This window comes from Schistocerca gregaria, chromosome 5, assembly GCF_023897955.1.
Source record: "Schistocerca gregaria isolate iqSchGreg1 chromosome 5, iqSchGreg1.2, whole genome shotgun sequence".
In the NCBI taxonomy this organism is placed as follows: Eukaryota; Metazoa; Arthropoda; class Insecta; order Orthoptera; family Acrididae; genus Schistocerca; species Schistocerca gregaria.
In genome coordinates this window covers 618,330,806-618,353,311 of record NC_064924.1, presented here as the reverse complement: position 1 = coordinate 618,353,311, position 22,506 = coordinate 618,330,806, and the positions used below count along the sequence as shown (strand labels likewise).

Genomic DNA, 22,506 nt, shown 5'->3' with positions numbered 1-22,506 from the left:
TAGAACTACTTAAACCTAATTAATCTAGGGACATCACACATATCCATGCCCGAGGCAGGATTCGAACCCGCGACCATAGCGATCACGCGGCTCCAGACTGTAGCGCCTAGAACCGCTCGGCCACCCCGGCAGGCCGTGCACGGATAGCCGAAGCGGTTAAGGCGGCCACTAGCTTAAAGCGGAAATTTCGGTTTCGAGTCCCGGTCACTTACAAAATTTAATTGCCTTTCTCCCTTGCACAGTTGATGGTTTCATGTAATAGAAGACATTTGTTTCACAGCATCAAAGAAGATGTCCTCATAGCTATTGAAGGTATGGCCGGCCGGGGTGGCTGAGCGGTTCTAGGCGCTACAGCCTGGGACCGCGCGACCGCTGCGTCGGGCATGGATGTGTGTGATGTCCTTAGGTTAGTTAGGTTTAAGTCGTTCTAAGTTATAGGGGACTGATGACCTCAGAAGTTAAGTTCCGTAGTGCTCAGAGCCATTTTTAAAGGCATGACTACCGAGCGAGGTGGCGCAGTGGTTAGACACTGGACTCGCATTCGGGAGGAAGACGTTTCATTCCCGCGTCCGGCCGTCCTGATTTAGGTTTTCCGTGATTTCCTAAATCGCTCCAGGCAAATGCCGGGATGGTTCCTTTCAAAGGGCACGACCGACTTCCTTCCCCATCCTTCCCTAATCCGATGAGAACGATGAACTCGCTGTCTAGTCTCCTTCCTCAAACAACCCAAAGGCAAAGGTATACATTTTAGACCCCTTTTTACTAGACATCTTTGCTTCAAACGATCGTTGCTGTCATATCCCTGTGTTTGACATTCCTCCTGGGACATCCTATATACGTTTCTTATGGATTCATCCCTTAAATGGTTCAAATGGCTCTAAGCACTATGGGACTTAGCATCTGAGGTCATCAGTCCCCTAGACTTAGAAGTAATTAAACCTAGCTAACCTAACGACATCACACACATCCATGCGCGAGGCAGGATTCCAACCTCGTAGCAGCAGATCAGTTCCGGACTTAAGCGCCTAGAACCGCTCGGCCACAGCGGCCGGCGATTCATCTCTCGATTGATCTTGGTCATGCTACGTGTAATAAGACTTTTGATTTTAAAAGTAACTTGAAACATGTACCTACACCAACGATGTTGCTTCTTCACAACCAGTGACTATCCAAAAAACGCATACCAATAAATTCCAGATATACAGAAATTTTATCTCCTGGTAAGATCAGAGGATATCCGCAATTATCTTCGCTAGAACTCCCCTACGTCACCCGACAAGAGCCACAGATACCTGCTTAAAAAGAATTCAGCCGATATCTCTTCAGACGTTTGTACGGAAAGAGCAATTCCTTCGCATCTGTTATCTTCTCACAAACGGGGAATGCAAGCTACTAGTGCAGCAAAAGTGATGCAGCCCTACTGACGTTGGCATTCTGTGGGTGGACAACAGTGCTGTGATCCGTCCCATCGATATGCATGAGCCCCCTCTCGTGGCAAACAACAACAGGAATGAAAAAAAATCCAGGTGCCAGGAGGAGCGGCTGCAGGGAGAAGGAAGAGAGAGAGACTCGGCGACCCTGAGCGCGGCCTGGACTGTGCGCCCGCCGCGCCACGCCGCAGCCACCCACCAGTGCCCCGCCAGCCTTCCAGCATGCCGCTCTGCCGCCGCCACAGCGCCGCCGCCGCCGCCGCCGCCGCCGCCGCCGCCGCTTCCCTCGTCGTCGCCGGTAAGGCTGCCTCCTCGTCGCTAACTCGCTCTCCTCCGAGTACTTGCGCTACCGCTTCACCACCCTACCTCCGCACTGAAGACGATCGAGTGACATGGGCCAACGACAGAACAGAGGTAGTAACTGGTTGACAAGTATTGCACGGAGCGATGTGGGACAGTGGCTAAGACACTACATCTACATCTACATTTATACTCCGCAAGCCAACCGACGGTGTGTGGCGGAGGGCACTTTACGTGCCACTGTCATTACCTCCCTTTTCTGTTCCAGTCGCGTATGGTTCGCGGGAAGAACGACTTCTGAAAGCCTCCGTGCGCGCTCGAATCTCTCTGATTTTACATTCGTGATCTCCTCGGGAGGTATAAGTAGGGGGAAGCAATATATTCGATACCTCATCCAGAAACGCACCCTCTCGAAACCTGGCGAGCAAGCTACACCGCGATGCGGAGCGCCTCTTTTGCAGTCTGCCACTCCATAACGCTATCACGGTTACCAAATAACCCTGTGAGGAAACGCGCCGCTCTTCTTTGGGTCTTCTCTATCTCCTCCGTCAACCCGATCTGGTACGGATCCCACACTGATGAGCAATACTCGTCGAACGAGTGTTTTGTAAGCCACCTCCTTCGTTGATGGACTACAATTTCCAAGGACACTCCCAATTAATCTCAACCTGATACCCGCCTTACCAACAATTAATTTTATATGATCATTCCAGGCCGGCCGGTGTGGCCGAGCGGTCCTAGGCGCTTCAGTCTGGAACCGCGCGACCGCTACGGTCGCAGGTTCGAATCCTGCCTCGGGCATGGATGTGTGTGATGTCCTTAGGTTAGTTGGGTTTAAGTAGTTCTAAGTTCTAGGGGACTGATGACCTCAGATGTTAAGTCCCATAGTGCTCAGAGCCATTTGAAACATTTTTTTGATCATTCCACTTCAAATCGTTCCGCACGCATACTCCCAGATATTTTACAGAAGTAACTGCTACCAGTGTTTGTTCGGCTATTATATAATCATACAATAAAGCATCCTTCTTTTTATGTATTCGCAGCACATTACATTGGCTATGTTAAAGGTCAGTTGCCACTCCCTGCACCAAGTGCCTATCCGCTGCACATCTTCCTGCATTTCGCTACAATTTTCTAATGCTGCAACTTCTCTGTATACTACAGCATCATCCGCGAAAAGCCGCATGGAACTTCCGACACTATCTACTAGGCCATTTACATATATTGTCAAAAGCAATGGTCCCATAACACTCCCCTGTGGCACGCCAGAGGTTACTTTATCGTCTGTAGACGTCTCTCCATTGATAACAACATGCTGTGTTCTGTTTGCTAAAAACTCTTCAATCCAGCTACACAGCTGGTCTGATATTCCGTAGGCTCTTACTTTGTTTATCAGGCGATGGTGCGGAACTGTATCGAACGCCTTCCGGAAGTCAAGGAAAATAGCATCTACCTGGGAGCCTGTACATAATATTTTCTGGGTCTCATGAACAAATAAAGCGAGTTGGGTCTCACACGATCGCTGTTTCCGGAATCCATGTTGATTCCTACAGAGTAGATTCTGGGTTTCCAAAAACGACATGATACTCGAGCAAAAAACATGTTCTAAAATTCTACAACTACAGGGAGGAGAACTCCACCGGCAAATTTTCTAAGTGTGTTCCGTGATACTTCTGAGTATTTTGGTGTGCTGCACCCGTGCTCTCCAATAGCTTGTTACTCGAAATATCAGCAGATGTTGACGGAATGGGCTGCGCTTCTTGTCTGGACACAAACTCGTTCCATCCACTGACGGTATTTGCTGTTGACAGCGATAACACTCCACTCTTCGACTCAAAACCTGCATTCAGTAGTGCTCGCCTGTGTCAGGGTCTGTCTTCTCGGCAGTTTTACCTGTACGCTAACTGAGTTACACAGCAGTATTGATAAGTTTACTTATGAAGAGCTGTGGAAGTTGAAGATGCCATTGCTTCTGCAACAGCTCACCTCAGATGTTACACTTTTGCTGCACTCAGTGAACCCGTACAGAATATTGTAACCCGCCTGGAAGGCGGTGCGTGGGTCTGCTCCTGTAAACTGAAAGGTTGGCCGAATGAAGGAAGTGTGTAGGAGCAGGAAAAGGTAATACACGTCGGTACTGCAAGAAAGTAAAAGTGGTTTACTGGTTCATGAGTATATACAGGGCATAGATAACGTTGTAAGAAGAGCAAAGTATTTGAAGCGAAGCGAAGAGTCCCGGCCTTCTGCTCTTGATCAAAGTGGGGAATCTGGAGCGGAGCTCGTAGATCTGGACAGCGCCTGCTAGAGGGCGCTGTCGTCGGTGTCGGTGTCGTAGTGCCAACCTACTCCGTGGCATCGTAGCTATCGATACCACACAGAAGACGTATATCGGCCAACTCTTCACCATTAAAGCTATCCATACTACCATGTATCACTGTCAACATAGTCCATAACTCGCACTGCCCGAAAAACAAACCTAAGACAGAATCGTGTAGTACTGGAGGCAAGCGTGAGAGTCTAAGTGCAATGGAGGGATTACTGTTGTCAACAGCACGTAGCGTGGGAGAACAGAACGAGTTAATCTGTTTATCTGCAAACAAGACACAAATCGCAAACCGTCCACATTTCGTTTATTGTGCAAATATATTCAATGCAGTACTGGTTCAAAGCTAAACAGAGCTAAGAAATAAAACGAAATGCGCTTACACTGTAACCAGCCACGGGAAACCACGGGTCTGTTACACCAAGATACGCATCAAATATTCCTGAACAACCAACGAAATTTTGTCGGTGAAGTTCCGGTTCATCCTGTAGATTGGTATTTGAAGGAGTGGGGTTCATATCCTCTTTAGACCGTTTTTACTTTCGTGAACGTCCCTTAATCATTCTAGCTGATAGCCTAGGTGACTCCTTAGACGACCGATTTTCCAACTGCATTCTTTGATCAAAGCTAGTGTTCTGCGCCTTGATGTTGACAGGATTCTAACCCGTAGCTACCCTTCTTCGCTCCACTTGTTCACCCCATCTACGTCCGACATTAGCTCAAATCATTTCACGAACAGTTCCTCCTGCGCGATGGATTCCTTTTAGCAGAAGGTGGATTTTTTAAAAATTTTAATAAAATTCGCAAATGCGAAAAAGTGGCGACGGACGCTTCCTACCCCAACAAGATGGTCCTTCCCCGATAGTCCGCCATTTGGCATATTTCTTCGCCTCTGAGGAACTAGATCTCAACGAGACACTGAACGTCAGGCCCTGCGTGGCAAATACTCTTTCACTGCAGCTCCTGGTCTAGTTAGTTGAAAAAGAAAGAAAGTAGTTATCATCGTTGCCTCTAGATTAGATGAGGGGGGGGTTCCTGGGGTCGATTCCTGGCCACTAGATGAGGGATGTCCCGGGGTCGATTCCTAACCATGTTGAAGTTGGTGTTTTTTTTTTTTTTTTTTTTTTTTTGCTTGAGTACTCGGTGTTTGTGTTGTCCTAACACTCCCATCTCATCTTCATAACAAAGATGTGGAAGTCACCGAAGAGGCGTCAAATAGAAAGACTAGAGCAGATGTGGTCTGCTGGCCAATAATGCCATACGATCATTTCGATTTTTTCTCTTACGTAAAGTATGGAATATAAAGTGTGGGGAAATTACCCAAATAGCATTTCCTTAGAAGGCTGTATAATACAGCTAATATGGGGCATGGGGCATTTTCCTGAACACTAACTTCCTGGTAGGATTGAAAGTGTGTAGCAAGTAGCGAGCGGCAACTCATATGGAGAATCTAGCTCCGTTTCCTAATTAGTTAGCAGTTATAGGATCCTGTCTCGTAAGTGTCAACCGCTTTGCTAACGATTTGGCTGGTCTGATTCAATTGTTGTACCCATTACTGATCATAATAATGTGAAACATCCCACTACAGCGATTCAACGCTGGCTGTATCTCACCTGTCGATGGTGAATAAGATGTGAAACAGTGAAACATTATCGTGTGAATCACTATCGTGGGTGCTTGTGTAGTGCAGTGCCATGCCAGTGTGTTGCGGATGATTATGGAACTGAAAGGAATGAACAGGATGAAAATCAGTGGCAGAAGGAAGCCACCTCTTCCCGTACAGCGCCACTGATGTAAATGTCCACATCCGTCACATGGATCACGATTACCGTCATACTCTGCCACTGGGTGAGACATGGCAGAGAGGTGAGATATTAGTCAAGACGCTGTTGTACAGTTTTGTTGTTGTTGTTGTTGTGGTCTTCAGTCCTGAGACTGGTTTGATGCAGCTCTCCATGCTACTCTATCCTGTGCAAGCTTCTTCATCTCCCAGTACCTACTGCAACCTACATCCTTCTGAATCTGCTTAGTGTACTCATCTCTCGGTCTCCCTCTACGATTTTTACCCTCCACACTGCCCTCCAATGCTAAATTTGTGATCCCTTGATGCCTCAAAACATGTCCTACCAACCGATCCCTTCTTCTAGTCAAGTTGTGCCACAAACTTCTCTTCTCCCCAATCCTATTCAATACCTCCTCATTAGTTACGTGATCTATCCACCTTATCTTCAGTATTCTTCTGTAGCACCACATTTCGAAAGCTTCTATTCTCTTCTTGTCCAAACTAGTTATCGTCCATGTTTCACTTCCATACATGGCTACACTCCAAACAAATACTTTCAGAAACGACTTCCTGATACATAAATCTATATTCGATGTTAACAAACTTCTCTTCTTCAGAAACGCTTTCCTTGCCATTGCCAGTCTACATTTTATATCCTCTCTACTTCGACCATCATCAGTTATTTTACTTCCTAAATAGCAAAACTCCTTTACTACTTTAAGCGTCTCATTTCCCAATCTAATTCCCTCAGCATCACCCGATTTAATTGGACTACATTCCATTATCCTCGTTTTGCTTTTGTTGATGTTCATCTTATATCCTCCTTTCAAGACACTGTCCATTCCGTTCAACTGCTCTTCCAAGTCCTTTGCCGTCTGTGACAGAATTACAATGTCATCGGCGAACCTCAAAGTTTTTACTTCGTCTCCATGAATTTTAATACCTACTCCAAATTTTTCTTTTGTTTCCTTTACTGCTTGCTCAATATACAGATTGAATAACATCGGGGAGAGGCTACAACCCTGTCTCACTCCTTTCCCAACCACTGCTTCCCTTTCATGCCCCTCGACTCTTATTACTGCCATCTGGTTTCTGTACAAATTATAAATAGCCTTTCGCTCCCTGTATTTCACCCCTGCCACCTTTAGAATTTGAAAAAGAGTATTCCAGTCAACATTGTCAAAAGCTTTCTCTAAGTCTACAAATGCTAGAAACGTAGGTTTGCCTTTTCTTAATCTTTCTTCTAAGATAAGTCGTAAGGTCAGTATTGCCTCACGTGTTCCAACATTTCGACGGAATCCAAACTGATCCTCCCCGAGGTCCGCATCTATCAGTTTTTCCATTCGTCTGTAAAGAATTCGCGTTAGTATTTTGCAGCTGTGACTTATTAAACTGATAGTTCGGTAATTTTCACATCTGTCAGCACCAGCTTTCTTTGGGATTGGAATTATTATATTCTTCTTGAAGTCTGAGGGTATTTGGCCTGTCTCATACATCTTGCTCACCAGCTGGTAGAGTTTTGTCATGACTGGCTCTCCCAAGGCCGTCAGTAGTTCTAATGGAATGTTGTCTACTCCGGGGGCCTTGTTCCGACTCAGGTCTTTCAGTGCTCTGTCAAACTCTTCACGCAATATCGTATCACCCATTTCGTCTTCATCTACATCCTCTTCCATTTCCATAATATTGTCCTCAAGTACATCACCCTTGTATAAACCTTCTATATACTCCTTCCACCTTTCTGCCTTCCCTTCTTTGCTTAGAACTGGGTTGCCATCTGAGCTCTTGATATTCATACACGTGGTTCTCTTCTCTCCAAAGGTCTCTTTAATTTTCCTGTAGGCAGTATCTATCTTACCCCTAGTGAGATAAGTCTCTACATCCTTACATTTATCCTCTAGCCATCCCTGTTTAGCCATTTTGCACTTCCTCTCGATCTCATTTTTGAGACGTTTGTATTCCTTTTTGCCTGCTTCATTTACTGCATTTTTATATTTTCTCCTTTCATCAATTAAATTCAATATTTCTTCTGTTACCCAAGGATTTCTAGCAGCCCTCGTCTTTGTACCTACTTTATCCTCTGCTGCCTTCACTACTTCATCCCTCAGAGCTACCCATTCTTCTTCTACTGTATTTCTTTCCCCTATTCCTGTCAATTGTTCCCTTATGCTCTCCCTGAAACTCTGTACAACCTCTGGTTCTTTCAGTTTATCCAGGTCCCATCTCCTTAATTTCCCACATTTTTGCAGTTTCTTCAGTTTTAATCTACAGGTCATAACCAATAGATTGTGGTCAGAGTCCACATCTGCCCCTGGAAATGTCTTACAATTTAAAACCTGGTTTCTAAATCTCTGTCTTACCATTATATAATCTATCTGATACCTTTTAGTATCTCCAGGGTTCTTCCACGTATACAACCTTCTTTCATGATTCTTAAACCAAGTGTTACCTATGACTAAGTTGTGCTCTGTACAAAATTCTACTAGGCGGCTTCCTCTTTCATTTCTTAGCCCCAATCCATATTCACCTACTATGTTTCCTTCTCTCCCTTTTCCTACACTCGAATTCCAGTCACCCATTACTATTAAATTTTCGTCTCCCTTCACTATCTGAATAATTTCTTTTATTTCATCGTACATTTCTTCAATTTCTTCGTCATCTGCAGAGCTAGTTGGCATATAAACTTGTACTACTGTAGTAGGTGTGGGCTTCGTATCTATCTTGGCCACAATAATGCGTTCACTATGCTGTTTGTAGTAGCTTACCCGCATTCCTATTTTCCTATTCATTATTAAACCTACTCCTGCATTACCCCTATTTGATTTTGTGTTTATAACCCTGTAATCACCTGACCAGAAGTCTTGTTCCTCCTGCCACCGAACTTCACTAATTCCCACTATATCTAACTTTAACCTATTCATTTCCCTTTTTAAATTTTCTAACCTACCTGCCCGATTAAGGGATCTGACATTCCACGCTCCGATCCGTAGAACGCCAGTTTTCTTTCTCCTGATAACGACATCCTCCTGAGTAGTCCCCGCCCGGAGATCCGAATGGGGGACTATTTTACCTCCGGAATATTTTACCCAAGAGGATGCCATCATCATTTAATCATACAGTAAAGCTGCATGTCCTCGGGAAAAATTACGGCTGTAGTTTCCCCTTGCTTTCAGCCGTTCGCAGTACCAGCACAGCAACGCCGTTTTGGTTAATGTTGCAAGGCCAGATCAGTCAATCATCCAGACTGTTGCCCCTGCAACTACTGAAAAGGCTGCTGCCCCTCTTCAGGAACCACACGTTTGTCTGGCCTCTCAACAGATACCCCTCCGTTGTGGTTGCACCTACGGTACGGCCATCTGTATCGCTGAGGCACGCAAGCCTCCCCACCAACGGCAAGGTCCATGGTTCATGGGGGGGACAGTTTTGTTATCAGAAGCGATAACTTACTTTTTTCCCACTGGAGGGCGAAATACTAGTGCTGAAAACTTCTCCCATCCCCAGAATTCAAACAGCTACATCTGAAACTATCACTAGCATAGTATTATGCAATGTATTAGTTTCGTTTTCTTTCTCATACCCTGTTCTTCATAATATTTTCTCTGCTTCAGTTGTTAATGTTCTATGACATATTACTTTGTATCATGAGTGATATAGTCGTTATCCAGCAAAGTATCAGATACTACTCATGAAGTTGTCTTGCAGTCATGGTGTTTGTCAAATGTTTATAATGAAAATAAAACTCTAGAGAAATAAACTGTTGGGCGTAATTCCTGCGCGGCACAAAGATACTGGAAGTCGCCGAGCGGGATGGAGAAGTGGTTAAGATTGTGGACTTACAATGATGTATCAATGCATCATGACCACTGTCTACTGTGACATTGGATGACGTCAGGTGGAGTTGCAGGCGCGTGCCGCAATAAGAAAAGTGTGCAAACGGAGGAGGAACGAATAAGGAATTATTGCAGCTACGATACGGTCCGCAAGTGGGAAAATCCACATGACATGAGCAACTGTGACAAGGGCAGATTGTTATATCCCGGCGTCCGGGAAAGTGCATCTCGGAACCGATGAAGCTAATCTACGCTTCACAGGCCACTGATTATCTATGGAAAATGTTTGGAGAACGGTGGAGTCAAGAGTAGGCGGCAAAGTGTTGCACGCCACAGGCTCACTACACAATGTTGAGGTGGACGTTCGCCAGCTGTGTGAGTAATTCGAGGTCGGGGCTAGCGCTGCGCTGTTGCCACGTGCCGATCACTGATAGTGACGTTCATTGGCACTCACGATTTGAATGCTGTTCGAGAGTCGAGTAACGCTGTCTAATGACGTGCTAGAACACAACTGTTCTCAACCAGTTCTTTATGCAACGCTGAATAAATTAAATAGACGTTGTAAAAAAAGTTTTAAAGTGATTTTCGCTATTACTCGCCGGTGCTGATATATCTCATTAAGAGATCATCAGACGGAAAATGAAAATTGTAACACCTATCAATTTTATCCTTCCATATTTCTACATCTACATCTACATCCGTACTCCGCAAGCCACCTGACGGTGTGTGGCGGAGGGTGGCTACTTACACTGAGGTTACAGCAGTCGGGATAGGGATATGGACATATACAGATGGCGGTAGTGTTGCATACATAAGGTATAAAAGGGCAGTGCATTGGTGAAGCTGTCATTTGTACTCAGATGAGTCATTTGAAAAGGTTTCTAACGTTATTATGGCCGAACGGCAGGAATTAACAGACTGTGAACGCGGTATAGTTGTTGGACTTAGACACATGAGACATTCCATTTCGAAAATCGTTATGGAATTCGATATTCCAAGACCACAGTGTCAAGAGTGTGGCGAGAACACCAAATATCAGGCATTGCCTCTCTCCATGGACAACGCAGTGGCCGACGGCCTGTACTAAACGATTGAGAGCAGCGGCGTTTACGTTAAGTTGTCAGTGCTAACAGACGGGCAACACTGCGTGAAATAACTGCAGAACTAAGTGGGGCATACGACGAACGTATTAGTTACGACAGTGCGATGAAATCTGGCGTTAATGGGCAGTGGCAGCAGACGAACGACGCGAGTGCCTTTGCTGACAACACAAAATCGCCTGCAGCCTCTCTCCTGGGCTCGTCACCATATTGATTGGACCCTAGACGACTGGAAAACCGTGGCCTGGTCAGATGAGTCCCGATTTCAATGGGTAAGAGCTTATGGTAGGGTTCTAGTGTGGCGCAGACACACGAAGCCATGGACCCGTGTTGTCAATAAGACACTGTGCAAGCGGTGGCGGCTCAGTAATGCTGTGGGCTGTGGTTTCAAGGAATGGACTGGGTGTTCTGGTCCAACTGAACTACCTGGAGGCCATCTGCAGCCGTCCAGGGATTTCATGTTCCGAAACAACGAAGGGATTTTTATGGATGACAATGCGCCATGCCACTGGACCACAGCTGTTCGCGATTGGTTTGAAGAACTTTCTGGGCAATTAGAGCTAATTATTTGGTCACCCACATCGTCCGACATAAATCCCGCCGAACATTTATGGGACATAATCGAGAGGTCAGTTCGTGCACAAAATCCTGCACCGGCAACACTTTCACAGTTATGGACGGCAATATGGGTCAATATTCCTGCAGGGGATTTCCAGCGATTTGTTGAGTCCGTCCCACGTCGAGTTGCTGCTCAACACCAGGCAAAAAGAGGTCCCAGATGATATTAGCAGGTATCAAATGTTCAAATGTGTGTGAAATCTTATGGGACTTAACTGCTAAGGTCATCAGTCCCTAAGCTTACACACTACTTAACCTAAATTAGCCTACGGACAAACACACACACCCATGCCCGAGGGAGTACTCGAACCTCCGCCGGGACTAGCCGCACAGTCCATGGCTGTATCAGGTATCCCTCGACTTTCGTCGTCTCAGCGTAGAGTGAGACCACAAGTGGGAAGTTTAGCAGCAAAGACCACTGTTGAATAATGGAAGATACGAACTTTGCAGTACAGTAGCATTATAGGTTTTTTCGTGAAAGTAGTGAAACTACAACGAAGTTTTCATGCCCACTTTGTGCTTAACTCCCATGGTGCCTTCGATTACCACAGGTCCCCACGAAATCCCAAGCGAATTTCTGCTAACTTCGTACTTCCCCAGAAGTCTTGAGCCCGTGGCGCTGTGCAACTGGATGATGGCGTTTCCGGACAAGGCCACCAACGTGCTGTAAGAAGAGGCGATACTCAACCGACCAGGCGACACGTTTCCACTAATCCACGCTCCAGTCTCACATCCACTGCAATCGTAATTGGCAGTGTCATGACGTCACTATGAGAACACGTAGGTGCTGTTTGCTAAGGATCCCCGCATTCAGAAATGTGACCTGAAGGGTGTACTCCGAAAATAGTTGTACAAGTACTAGCATTTTACTATGCCGTCCGATCTGCTACAGATAGTCACTTATCCTACTTTACGTAGCGGGCAAGTTTCCAACCTCCCATGTTCGATGATGAGTCGTGAGCGTGGAACATCTTGTGACCTAGTCGTGGTTTCTCTATTGATCAACCACTTTCCCTACGTGTTCAGGGCAGCAGCACGTGAACAGTCGACGAACTTCGCTGTTACCGAGGAGCTCGTTCCAAATCGCCGCTTGTCACTGTCGCTGTGTCAGCGGATTTCCCCATTTGCTTCTCATATCTTCTCTATAATGATTCCCCATTAGTCGTTAACTCCGCTTATGTACCTTACTTACCGCGTCACGTAGCCGCAACGCGACGTGGTGACATTCTATCTCGCCGTGGGCAGTGGCCATAATGTTTCGGCTCGTCAGTCTGTATACTTTTTTACCACCAGGCATCACACGAGAAAAGTAAGAAAGGTAACAGTTGCCGAAGAGCTCATTAGACACGGAACTCGGTAACATAGTTTTTGTTTTTTAATGGAATTGTTTATTTCTTCGATAGAACCGCGCCCACGTTCACCTTAATCGTCATAGGAAACGCTGCTGCGAGAGAATCTGTCGGCCAAGTCTGTTAATACAATGAAAGACATTGCTACAGCTTAACAAAAAAATGGTTCAAATGGCTCTGAGCACTATGGGACTCAACTGCTGTGGTTATCAGTCCCCTAGAACTTAGAACTACTTAAATCTAACTAACCTAAGGACATCACACACATCCATGCCCGAGGCAGGATTCGAACCTGCGACCGTAGCATTCGCACGGTTCCGGACTGCGCGCCTAGAACCGCGAGACCACCGCGGCCGGCACAGCTTAACAGGTGTGCTCGATTTTCTGGAGGTGAACATGGTTTTGTATGCAATAGCTGCTAACCAGTTGTTGTTGTCCAGTGTCGAACTGGTGAGAGATTTTCTGTTGCCCATTTATCCGCTGTTATAACACGCTATAATCGACGGTAACCCCTAGAAGCAGCAAATTGTAGCCTTCGGCAGCTAACACTTAAAGTGGCATTTTTCTTCCCCCAGTCTTGGTACTCACAGTACACGCCACGCGTCGAGCATCTACGATCCGAGTCCTCTGCTCGTGGTCTAGCCGCTAGCATTACTGCGTCTCGATCACGGGGTCCCGGATTCGATTACTGGCCGGGTCGGGGATTTTCTCCGCCCGGGGACTGAGTGTTTGTGTTGTCCTCATTATCATTCGGGTAGTGGCGAGACTGGAAATGGAAAGACTGGACTCTGTACGGGCGCTGATAACTAAGTCGTTGAGCGTCCCATAAACCAACATCACCATCATCATCATCCACGATCCGACCATCACCACATGCGTTGATAGCGACTGTCACACCAAGGGCAAGCACAAGATCAGGTGACACTCGGGTCACTTGAGATACTGAACTACTCCGTTCGCTGTGATGTCCAGATCATTTACTCCCCTACAGACACAGCAGCAGTAGCTAATTGCTCATGTGTGTACGACGAAATACTCGCACAGTAAAAGTTATAAACACGGCACTGTCAAGGCTTTCGTGCAGAGTTCTATTCCTCCCTGGACTACTTCCTCCCCCCCCCCCCCCCAATCTCTCTCTCTCTCTCTCTCTCTCTACTTGACCCCCTCCCCCTTGCAGAGAATTTTTGTTAAGAGCCAGAACATCGGAAACCACAGTTACGACCAGGGGTGGGGCGCGCTAGTAACTGCTGTAATCGCCGACTACAGTTACTGATAAGACGCTTTTTTTTACATTTAAACATTCTTGGTAGACACTGATGACCCAAAATATTATGACCACCTACTTAAAAGCGTGGTTTTTCACCTCTGGAATGCAATTCAGCAGTGATTTTGCATGTCATTGATTCGACAAGTACTTGACAGGTTTCCAGAGATTTGTGGCACCAGATGGCTATGCGCAGATCACACTCTTCCCGTAACTCATGGGCGGTTGGTTTGTGGGCGCGCAGCTGGCGCCCCATAGCGTCCCAGTTGAGTTTCAGCGCTTGCAGATGACCCGAATTTGATGGCCAAGGCATTAATGAGAGTTCACTGTCACGCTCTTCAAACCATTGAAGCACGATTCTGGCCTTGTAACACGGACAGTTATCTTGCTGGGAGATGCCATCGGTGCGTGGGAAGACATCAAGCTTAAGGGGTAACCGGTGGTTCCCAATAATGTTCACGCAGTCCAAGCTGTCGTCGTGCCTTCGAGTACCACCACAGGTACCACGGAAGCCCAGTTGAATGTCCCCCATAACCTTCTGCAGCTCCCACTTACCTTCGTCCGAGGCGCACTGCATGTCTCGAGCAGTTGTTCGCCTGGATGACAGCGTATTTGCACAACGACCATCGACCTGGTTTAACAATAATCGGGATTCATCCGAACGGACAACAAGATTCCACTGATACGCGGTCCAACATCGGGGAACACGTTGGCATCCTCTGCTGCGGAACATCACGTTCAACACTGTGCGCTGGACGGTGAGCTCCTAAACACCTGTGCCTGCGCCAGCACTGTACTCTGATGTCATATCTGCCGCAAATCTCCGCCGATCCTGCCTTAGAGAGCGGAGCAGCCTCCGATACTTGAGTTCTTTGATGAGGTGTGGGCCTCCAACTTCTTGTTTCCTACTCTTGATTTCAGCATTTTTCAGCGACTTTCCAAGGATTCTGACGACAGTAGCACGCGAACAGCCGACCAGCTTCGCCGAGATGCTCGCTCCTAGGCAGTGGGCCGCAATGACTTGGCCTTTCTCAAAGTCGCCTAAGTCGGCGGATTTCCACGTTTGCGACACGTGTCGTCCCTAGAAAGATTCCCCATTCGTCTCTTCTCCACTCGTATACTTCTCTCATCGCGTCACGTGCCCCTAGCACCACCAGACAGCATAGAAACTCGAGATGGGCAGTGGTCATGTTTCGGCTCATCATTGTATATTTTATCTATAGTTTCGGTTGCATGCATGCTTCATACTTTCAAAATACATAGTTAACCCAGGGACATTTAAGACATTAACGGTCGTTAGTTTCACATGTGACAGTCTGAAAGGCCATAGAGACTGGTCGGCTACATGCTACGCTCCTATAACTTCCCAGCAACAGCGATTAATGGAACGGGCGCATCCCACTGCAAGGTCCATCTCCTCTCTCGCTTCCGCTCTAGAAAGAGAACGAAGACTGTGTTGGGTTGGCAGAAGAGGAGGTCGAAATGCACGTGTTTAGCTCACGCAGGCTGGCGTGAGGAGGGAAGGACTATACTGACGTGCGGTCTGGAACATGACAAGGCATTAGAATTCTGAAAGCGGACGTAATTAGTTTTATACTTAACTTTAATCTATTAATGATGAACGTCGCTCTTGACGGTACATGATCCACAATATCAATATCAATAGTAACTGAATATGGTGCCTTGCTAGGTCGTATCAAATGACGTAGCTGAAGGCTATGCTAAACTGTCGTCTCTGCAAATGAGAGCGTCTGTAGTCAGTGAACCATCGCTAGCAAAGTCGGCTGTCCAACTGGGACGAGTGCTAGGGAGTCTCTCTAGATCTGCGTGTGGCGGCGCTCGGTCTGCAGTCACTGATAGAGGCGACACACGGGTCCGACGTATACTAACGGACCGCGGCCGATTTAAAGGCTACCACCTAGAAAGTGTGGTGTTCGGCGGTGACACCACAGGCTGCACAGCTGTTGAGGGCAGCTGATAATCATGTAGCATCTACGATTCTCTAGCCGTGCTAAGGACACGCGTTTTATTCTTTCGCTCGCTAAAGCGCTCAAAGTGTTCAGTTATAAATCAAGGTACACGTTTTAATGTTTCATAGTGTTCTAGTACTTATTATTATTTATTCACTTTAGTTTGAGTCAACAGGTACATTTTAAATTAGTTTTTGGGCAAGTGTGATGTTGAGTTGCTGAAGCAATGTGGACGAAGTAGCGGGCACCGCAAAAGATACAGACATATCAGATTGTAAATGTGTGCTAGATAGTCTGTGGACACATTCATTTGGAGGACTTAGTTTGGAAAGGAGAAGTGACTTGATCAAAGGACAGCCTACATAAAATCTTATGCATTCAAATACAGTAACTAAAAATTATGTCAGACAGTTTCAAGAATCATCGCACTCCTCTCACAAATGGCTATGTGGTTGAAAAGAGACAAAAATCGTACTCTTGCCTTCGTATTTCGTATCTAGAGAAAGACAATATCTCACCTCCCATGATCTCAATCTATCAGTACCCGAAGCATCAAAACAAATGAAATTAATTTTAATCGTTCCTGCAGCCAGTGCTTCGACAGAAAGATCATTTTCGCGTTGAATAGAATCAAAATTTATCTTCGCAATACGCATCCGCAAACCAGATTTTCTCACCTTGCTTTGTTGTCCGTTGAAAAACGATTGGCCGGCTGGTGTGGCCGTGCGGTTCTAGGCGCTTCAGTCTGGAGCCGCGTGACCGCTGCGGTCGCAGGTTCGAATCCTGCCTCATGCGTGGATGTGTGTGATGTCCCTGGGTTAGTTAGGTTTAAGTAGTTCTAGGTTCTAGGGGACTTATGACCTCAGATGTTAGGCCCCATAGTGCTCAGAGCCATTTGAACCAAAAACCAAAAACCATTGCTCAAAACCGTGAAACAACAAGCGCCTTTCTACGACTCCGTGACTGGAGTTTTCGACTGACCTTAAATATTAATAAAATTTTGAGTACTAAAACTTTTAATATCATCCTTGTTCAAGTATATACAATAACTGGTATTTTCCGAGTATCCGGTATCGCTCATAAACATTAGGAGGTTTGGCCTTGTGCTTTAATTGACAACACACGGTATTACTTGGTGTAGTACTTGGGCGTGAAGCGACGCAGTAATGAATAACCGTAAACAATAATATAACAATAATTACACAACAATACTGTGACTTGGATAATCGTAAACAAAAACATCATAAAAATAACAATGACAATAATAATTATAATAATTAGAACAACAGTACTGTTATTTTTAACAATTTTTTAAAAGCGATTACAGTTACGAATACCTCACGCCTCGCCACTGCTTTATTACTAAGGACAGATACAACTTCCGGCCGTGATCTCGATTCCAAATTAACATCAGTTGTGGAGGATAATGGTATCACTCACTTTCGGCAGTGAAACGCAAGAAAAACCAGCGAAATACCCAGCCCCGACCGCAGACAGCACATGTGATGTACAGCATTTCATTCTGTTTGGCGCCTGGCCGTGCTACTTTACGGCCAGGTTGCGCAAAGATGAGAAAGAACAGCCACCCAACGAGGACAAGGAGACTGTACTTACGCTGCGGTTGGGTGTCAAGGTTCACAGGCTACACTCTCTCTCTCTCTCTCTCTCTCTCACTCCCACCTCTCTCCATCCCCCCCCCCCCCCCCTCTGTACCCCTTACCCTCACACTCTCTCCATCCCAGTCTCTGTGCTTGCCTTCCTGTTTGTGTTCCTCTTCACAGTGCCTATGTGAACATTTGAAAGCGGCACGATAGACGTGTTTACGAGAGAATTTTAATATTTTGTGCATACAGCGTAACTTAAGTAAATACGTGCCATATATCCTTGGCCTCAATCGCATATTTCACATTCAGAAATTGTTTAAACGTTGTCATAAACATACACAAATAGACTTCATTGCTCACACCAAGTGTCAGCAAAAGCGTCGTTATACTAGGCCTAAATCAAACATCTGTAAGGAAGTGCGACAATGTTTTCATCGGTTAACGGATAGTGATTAACTTTTACAAATGCTTTTACATCTCTTTCACTCCCCATTTGCATCCTTCTGTGCAGGGTCTACGCTCCAGTTTACCCATGCTTCGCAACTAAGACTTCTGTCTGTCGTTTGTTTCCGTATATTGTCAAATCTGTCGAGGCACATTCTACTTACGAGTCGCCATTGAGACTACCGAAATCATGTACTTGCTGTCATTATATTCGCTACAACGTCCGTAGTTCTTATTTCCTATCTTTAATTCAAGTTTAAGTAACTTAACAAAACGTTTAAATAACTGCAGTAGGATGTTTTCGCCCATGTAAAGTCTTTCCCTACAACTTGTCCACTTAATTGCTATTTATTCTTCCACATTGAATATTTACACTGCAGGATCATTTCCATGGAATTGTTACGTAATAACTGTAGTACTAGTGCCAGTCTTTTTTATTTGGTTTCTTGGAATGGTATTTAAAAATTGACCACAATATGTATTACTTTGCTCTTTTCCGCTAATGCTAATGAGATGGAAGATTTTCGTTCTGTTTTTACATTTATCTGTGAAATTTTTCATTTAATGATTAAAATTTTTCGGTGTGTTGCACGGCGTCATTGTATAAAACACTTAGAAATATAAACAGGCGTTTTGGCCGTATTGTAATGCCTTCCTCAGGGCAAGAGCTTGCCCTGAGGATGGTCTTTATAATGCGGCCGAAACGTCTGTTTAATGGTTTATATTTTTAAGTATTTTATACAATGACGCGGTACGACACCCAGAAATATTTTAACCATCTTGACACCTGCCGCGGAAGCCTTTAATGTTTACGTTATGGGAGTTACAATACTAATGACTTAGAGATTTGATTTACAATTTCAGTACATATTTTTACCAAAAATTCCTTTTTTTATCCGAAAATATAATTGATTTAACATTAAATGACTAATTTAAAATGCATTCCATTTTCCACCGAAATTACTTCTTCGTATTTATTTTGAATGTTGTATATGTAGGATGTCCTGCTTATCTTCACTGTCCGAAATAACTTTTTGTGCAGAAGCAAAATAAAAAGCATATGTCACGCAAATAACATTGAGCTACCATGTCTGCCTTTCTTGTAACTTTGTTCGTCACGAAGATATGAATAGTCCAATGGTGCGACCTCCCTCGTTAGGATAATTGCATAAGATCACCAGTACAGATTCGTGTAGTGTGACCAGCTTCCGTAATATAAGCCCCGTATATCTACATAGATCATAAGTTACCTGCGCCAGAAGATATTCAACATTGTAATCAAGTTCTTGGTTCTTCGCAGCTTAATCGGTGGCAATCAATGGTATATGGGTACCACAAAGATAAATTAGTCTTCAGTTTCAGTTTAGTTCGCTGCCGTACTAATATTATTTATCCTTGTTGCGATTGCTACCAGCGATCACTTTTAACTTACGTATCTAATATGACACACATTCACAACAAAAGCTAATACCTTTGCGTATCTTGAGTTAATCTCAAATTGTCTCTGGATGCAACTGAAGAAATAACTCATACCCTTTTTTAATTTGTAGGTACTAACGTGAGTGTGGGTCCTGAGATCTAGCTACAATATTTTAATCTCCGTCTGGAGTAAATTCACGTAGCAAGAATTCACCAGAGGTCTCATAGTTGATCGGTAATTCAGTGTGGTTGCTTCTCTGAGTCGTATTTTTGGTTTTCACACGGTATATTAAACTCTGTTCCAAAAGTCAATTTTTCACCTCGATATATTCAAATAAGTGCACACCTGAAGCTTAGTTGACTAGTTAAAAATTCAGCTCTTCATACTAGTTTAAGTTAATTCACACAAAATCACTCTCCCTTACCGTAGTTTTCTAAAACTTCCGTGAAATATTTTGGAGAACATTTGTAATCAACTGCTTGAAATTACACTTCACTTTTCATTCATATACTGAAGACTGAAGTTACTTATGCTCTTTCAGAAAGTTCAGATCCACACACTTCTACAAAAACATAACTCAGAATCTTCAGATAAATTTTAAAATACTTCACAGTATTTTATTTTTATCTTCTTGTACAGATGATTGTAACTTCAACGTGATAAGATAGCATTGAATGCAGCATACATGTAGTCCGACTGTACAGTTACAGGGGTGATACAGACTCATACAGATTGATCCTATACAAAGGAAATTTATAATTTATTAAGTCATTATTTATTTCTGAAAAATCGGCACAGCGAGAATTTGACGCTCTCGGCAAATTGTTCCGTCCTTATGGTCGTCGACCATGAGGCGAACACGTCCAGTGGCTGCAATGGCTAACTGGGAGGCCGAAGACTCCCACGGTCGCCAGCTCCTTTCTGCATCGCTCATGAAACAGAAAAAAATAATCGTCTATAGTTCACTAGTAAAGATACATTAAATAACAACAGAATTAATTAGCTGGAATATTCACGATCTTTACGAACCAGGCTGGGAGATGATCACCTCGCAAATCCTGTTTGTTCCATTTCGAGCAGCAGTAGACCTACATCTTTTTTATATAGCACCCAATATTTCTATTCTCCAATCCATTTCCACACCTCAAGACCTGTTCAAAACAGAATTCACGTAAACATGGTGTTATTAAAAGGGTAACACGAAACTGACTTTCAATCTCCTGTTCTAGCATACAGTACAAGTATTCGGGGTGATGTGAGTCGTTCACCTGCTGGAATTGCCAGTAAACAAATGTAAAAAAAAGGGAAAACGTACTACTTAGTCAGGGAATGGATCTCTTATTAGTGGCTGATGTTACACACTGGATTGGCTCAAATGGCTCTGAGCACTATGGGACTTAACTGCTGAGGTCATCATTGCCCTAGAACTTAGAACTACTTAAACCTAACTAACCTAATGACATCACACACATCCATGCCCAAGGCAGGATTCGAACCTGCGACAGTAGCGGCCGCGCGGTTCCGGACTGTAGCGCCTAGAACCGCTCGACCACTCCGGCCGGCTACACACTGGAACTCCACGGAGATTTCGACAGACATACTGTGTTAACTGGAAGTTCTTGCAGAACCAAATAAACATCGAAGTTCTGACACTGAAACTTCTGCTAATGTCACTTCGTTCCGAGATTTCTACACTCCACTATCAAGACTCAGCTGCTAGCCATTTCGACCATTGTGCAAACGAACGTACTGAACAGGGAGCCAAACACCGCTGCCTAGAAACTCAGTGGAAGGCCCAGAATACCTCATGCTATACTTGTCACTGTGTGTATTCCGAGCCGCGTACGTCGGCTGCTTTACAAACCCTTGCGAATGCGATATCCGTTCCCAGCCCCGGATCTACGATATTTCGAAATCGCGACAAAACCTTTTAGTGGCGCCCTCCGTCCCACAGGACGTCAAAAATTTAAAGAAAAAGCAATTATTCAAAAATATGTTCGTTTTGTACCGTACATCTCTGAAGAGTTTGATGCATAAAATATATACGTTCCAGGAAATGTAAGACATGTTTTCTGGTCTGAAGTGTGCCAAAGTACAGTGCCACGCCTCTCCACACAGCATTCTTCTACTGCTCGTCACGGTATTTTCGCTCTGTGGAATTCAAACGTGTATATTTTGTAACGGAAGCCATCACACCTATATTCAGAACAGTGGAAATTAAAATATCCTGTGTTGCCTCTCCTGCTCCCAGTCGGCAGGTTTGACATCCTACCTCCCTCAAAAAAGAACTCACAATTAATACTGGGTGGAATTATTTAGGACCGACAGAATAAGAACTCTACAGAAAATGTGCACTCTTTATTGCCTACTAGCTAAAAACTTCTCTTCTGTGTGACATAAAATTAAATACAGGAAACATAAAACCAGTAAATACAAGAGGGAAGCAAAACAGTACACATTTCTTTAATCCTTAGGTCTCAATTTTTTTCTCCCTAATCTTGCTACAGCTGTATGTGGCGTGCTTTCTTTTCTGCGGAAGAATCTATTACCTCATCAAAGTTCGTCATTCGTTGCCTAAGACTGAAAAAGTGTTAAAACGAATAGTACCCTAGACTGGCGTCGTTTCTCGATCTGATTACGTCTATTTTGTCACTGTCTGCTAGATAAAACGAAATGGGCCTTTCTAATATTCCAGCAGTCGTAACACACGCCAAATAAGCGAGACTGTTTTGGTTATTTTTTTATCTACCTCATATACGTAAATAACGCGACGGCATATAATTCACGAATTACCAATATCAAATGCCTATTGAGCCTATTGCAAGTCAAAAGTTTTACGTTAGGAAATAGTTTCACATTTCATTCATATATGAAACATATGAGACCGAAAAGTCATAGTACGAAATTTTTATATAAATTTGGAACCGTCCTATTCTTCCACATAATTTGCGCGATGTCCACGTTTCTTCTCCTTCCTCGTTCTAACAATAAACTTGTCATCACTAATTCTGTAACCAGTCCTGCTATTGTCAAAACTTCGGTTAGGCGTTATTACGTGTTCGTACAACGCGTTT

At 44.6% G+C, this 22,506-nt stretch overlaps 1 protein-coding gene across 1 annotated transcript in view; it reads left to right on the top strand.

Annotated features, from left to right (window-relative positions):
* The first annotated feature begins 1,431 nt into the window (after positions 1 to 1,431).
* The window catches only part of LOC126272040 (ejaculatory bulb-specific protein 3-like), a 68,790-nt gene continuing 47,715 nt past the window's right edge, over positions 1,432 to 22,506 (top strand). Inside the window, exon 1 of the mRNA XM_049974554.1 lies at positions 1,432 to 1,728. Coding sequence (XP_049830511.1) covers positions 1,653 to 1,728 — 76 coding nt within the window. The 5' untranslated portion in view covers positions 1,432 to 1,652. The remainder of the gene's footprint in view (positions 1,729 to 22,506) is intronic.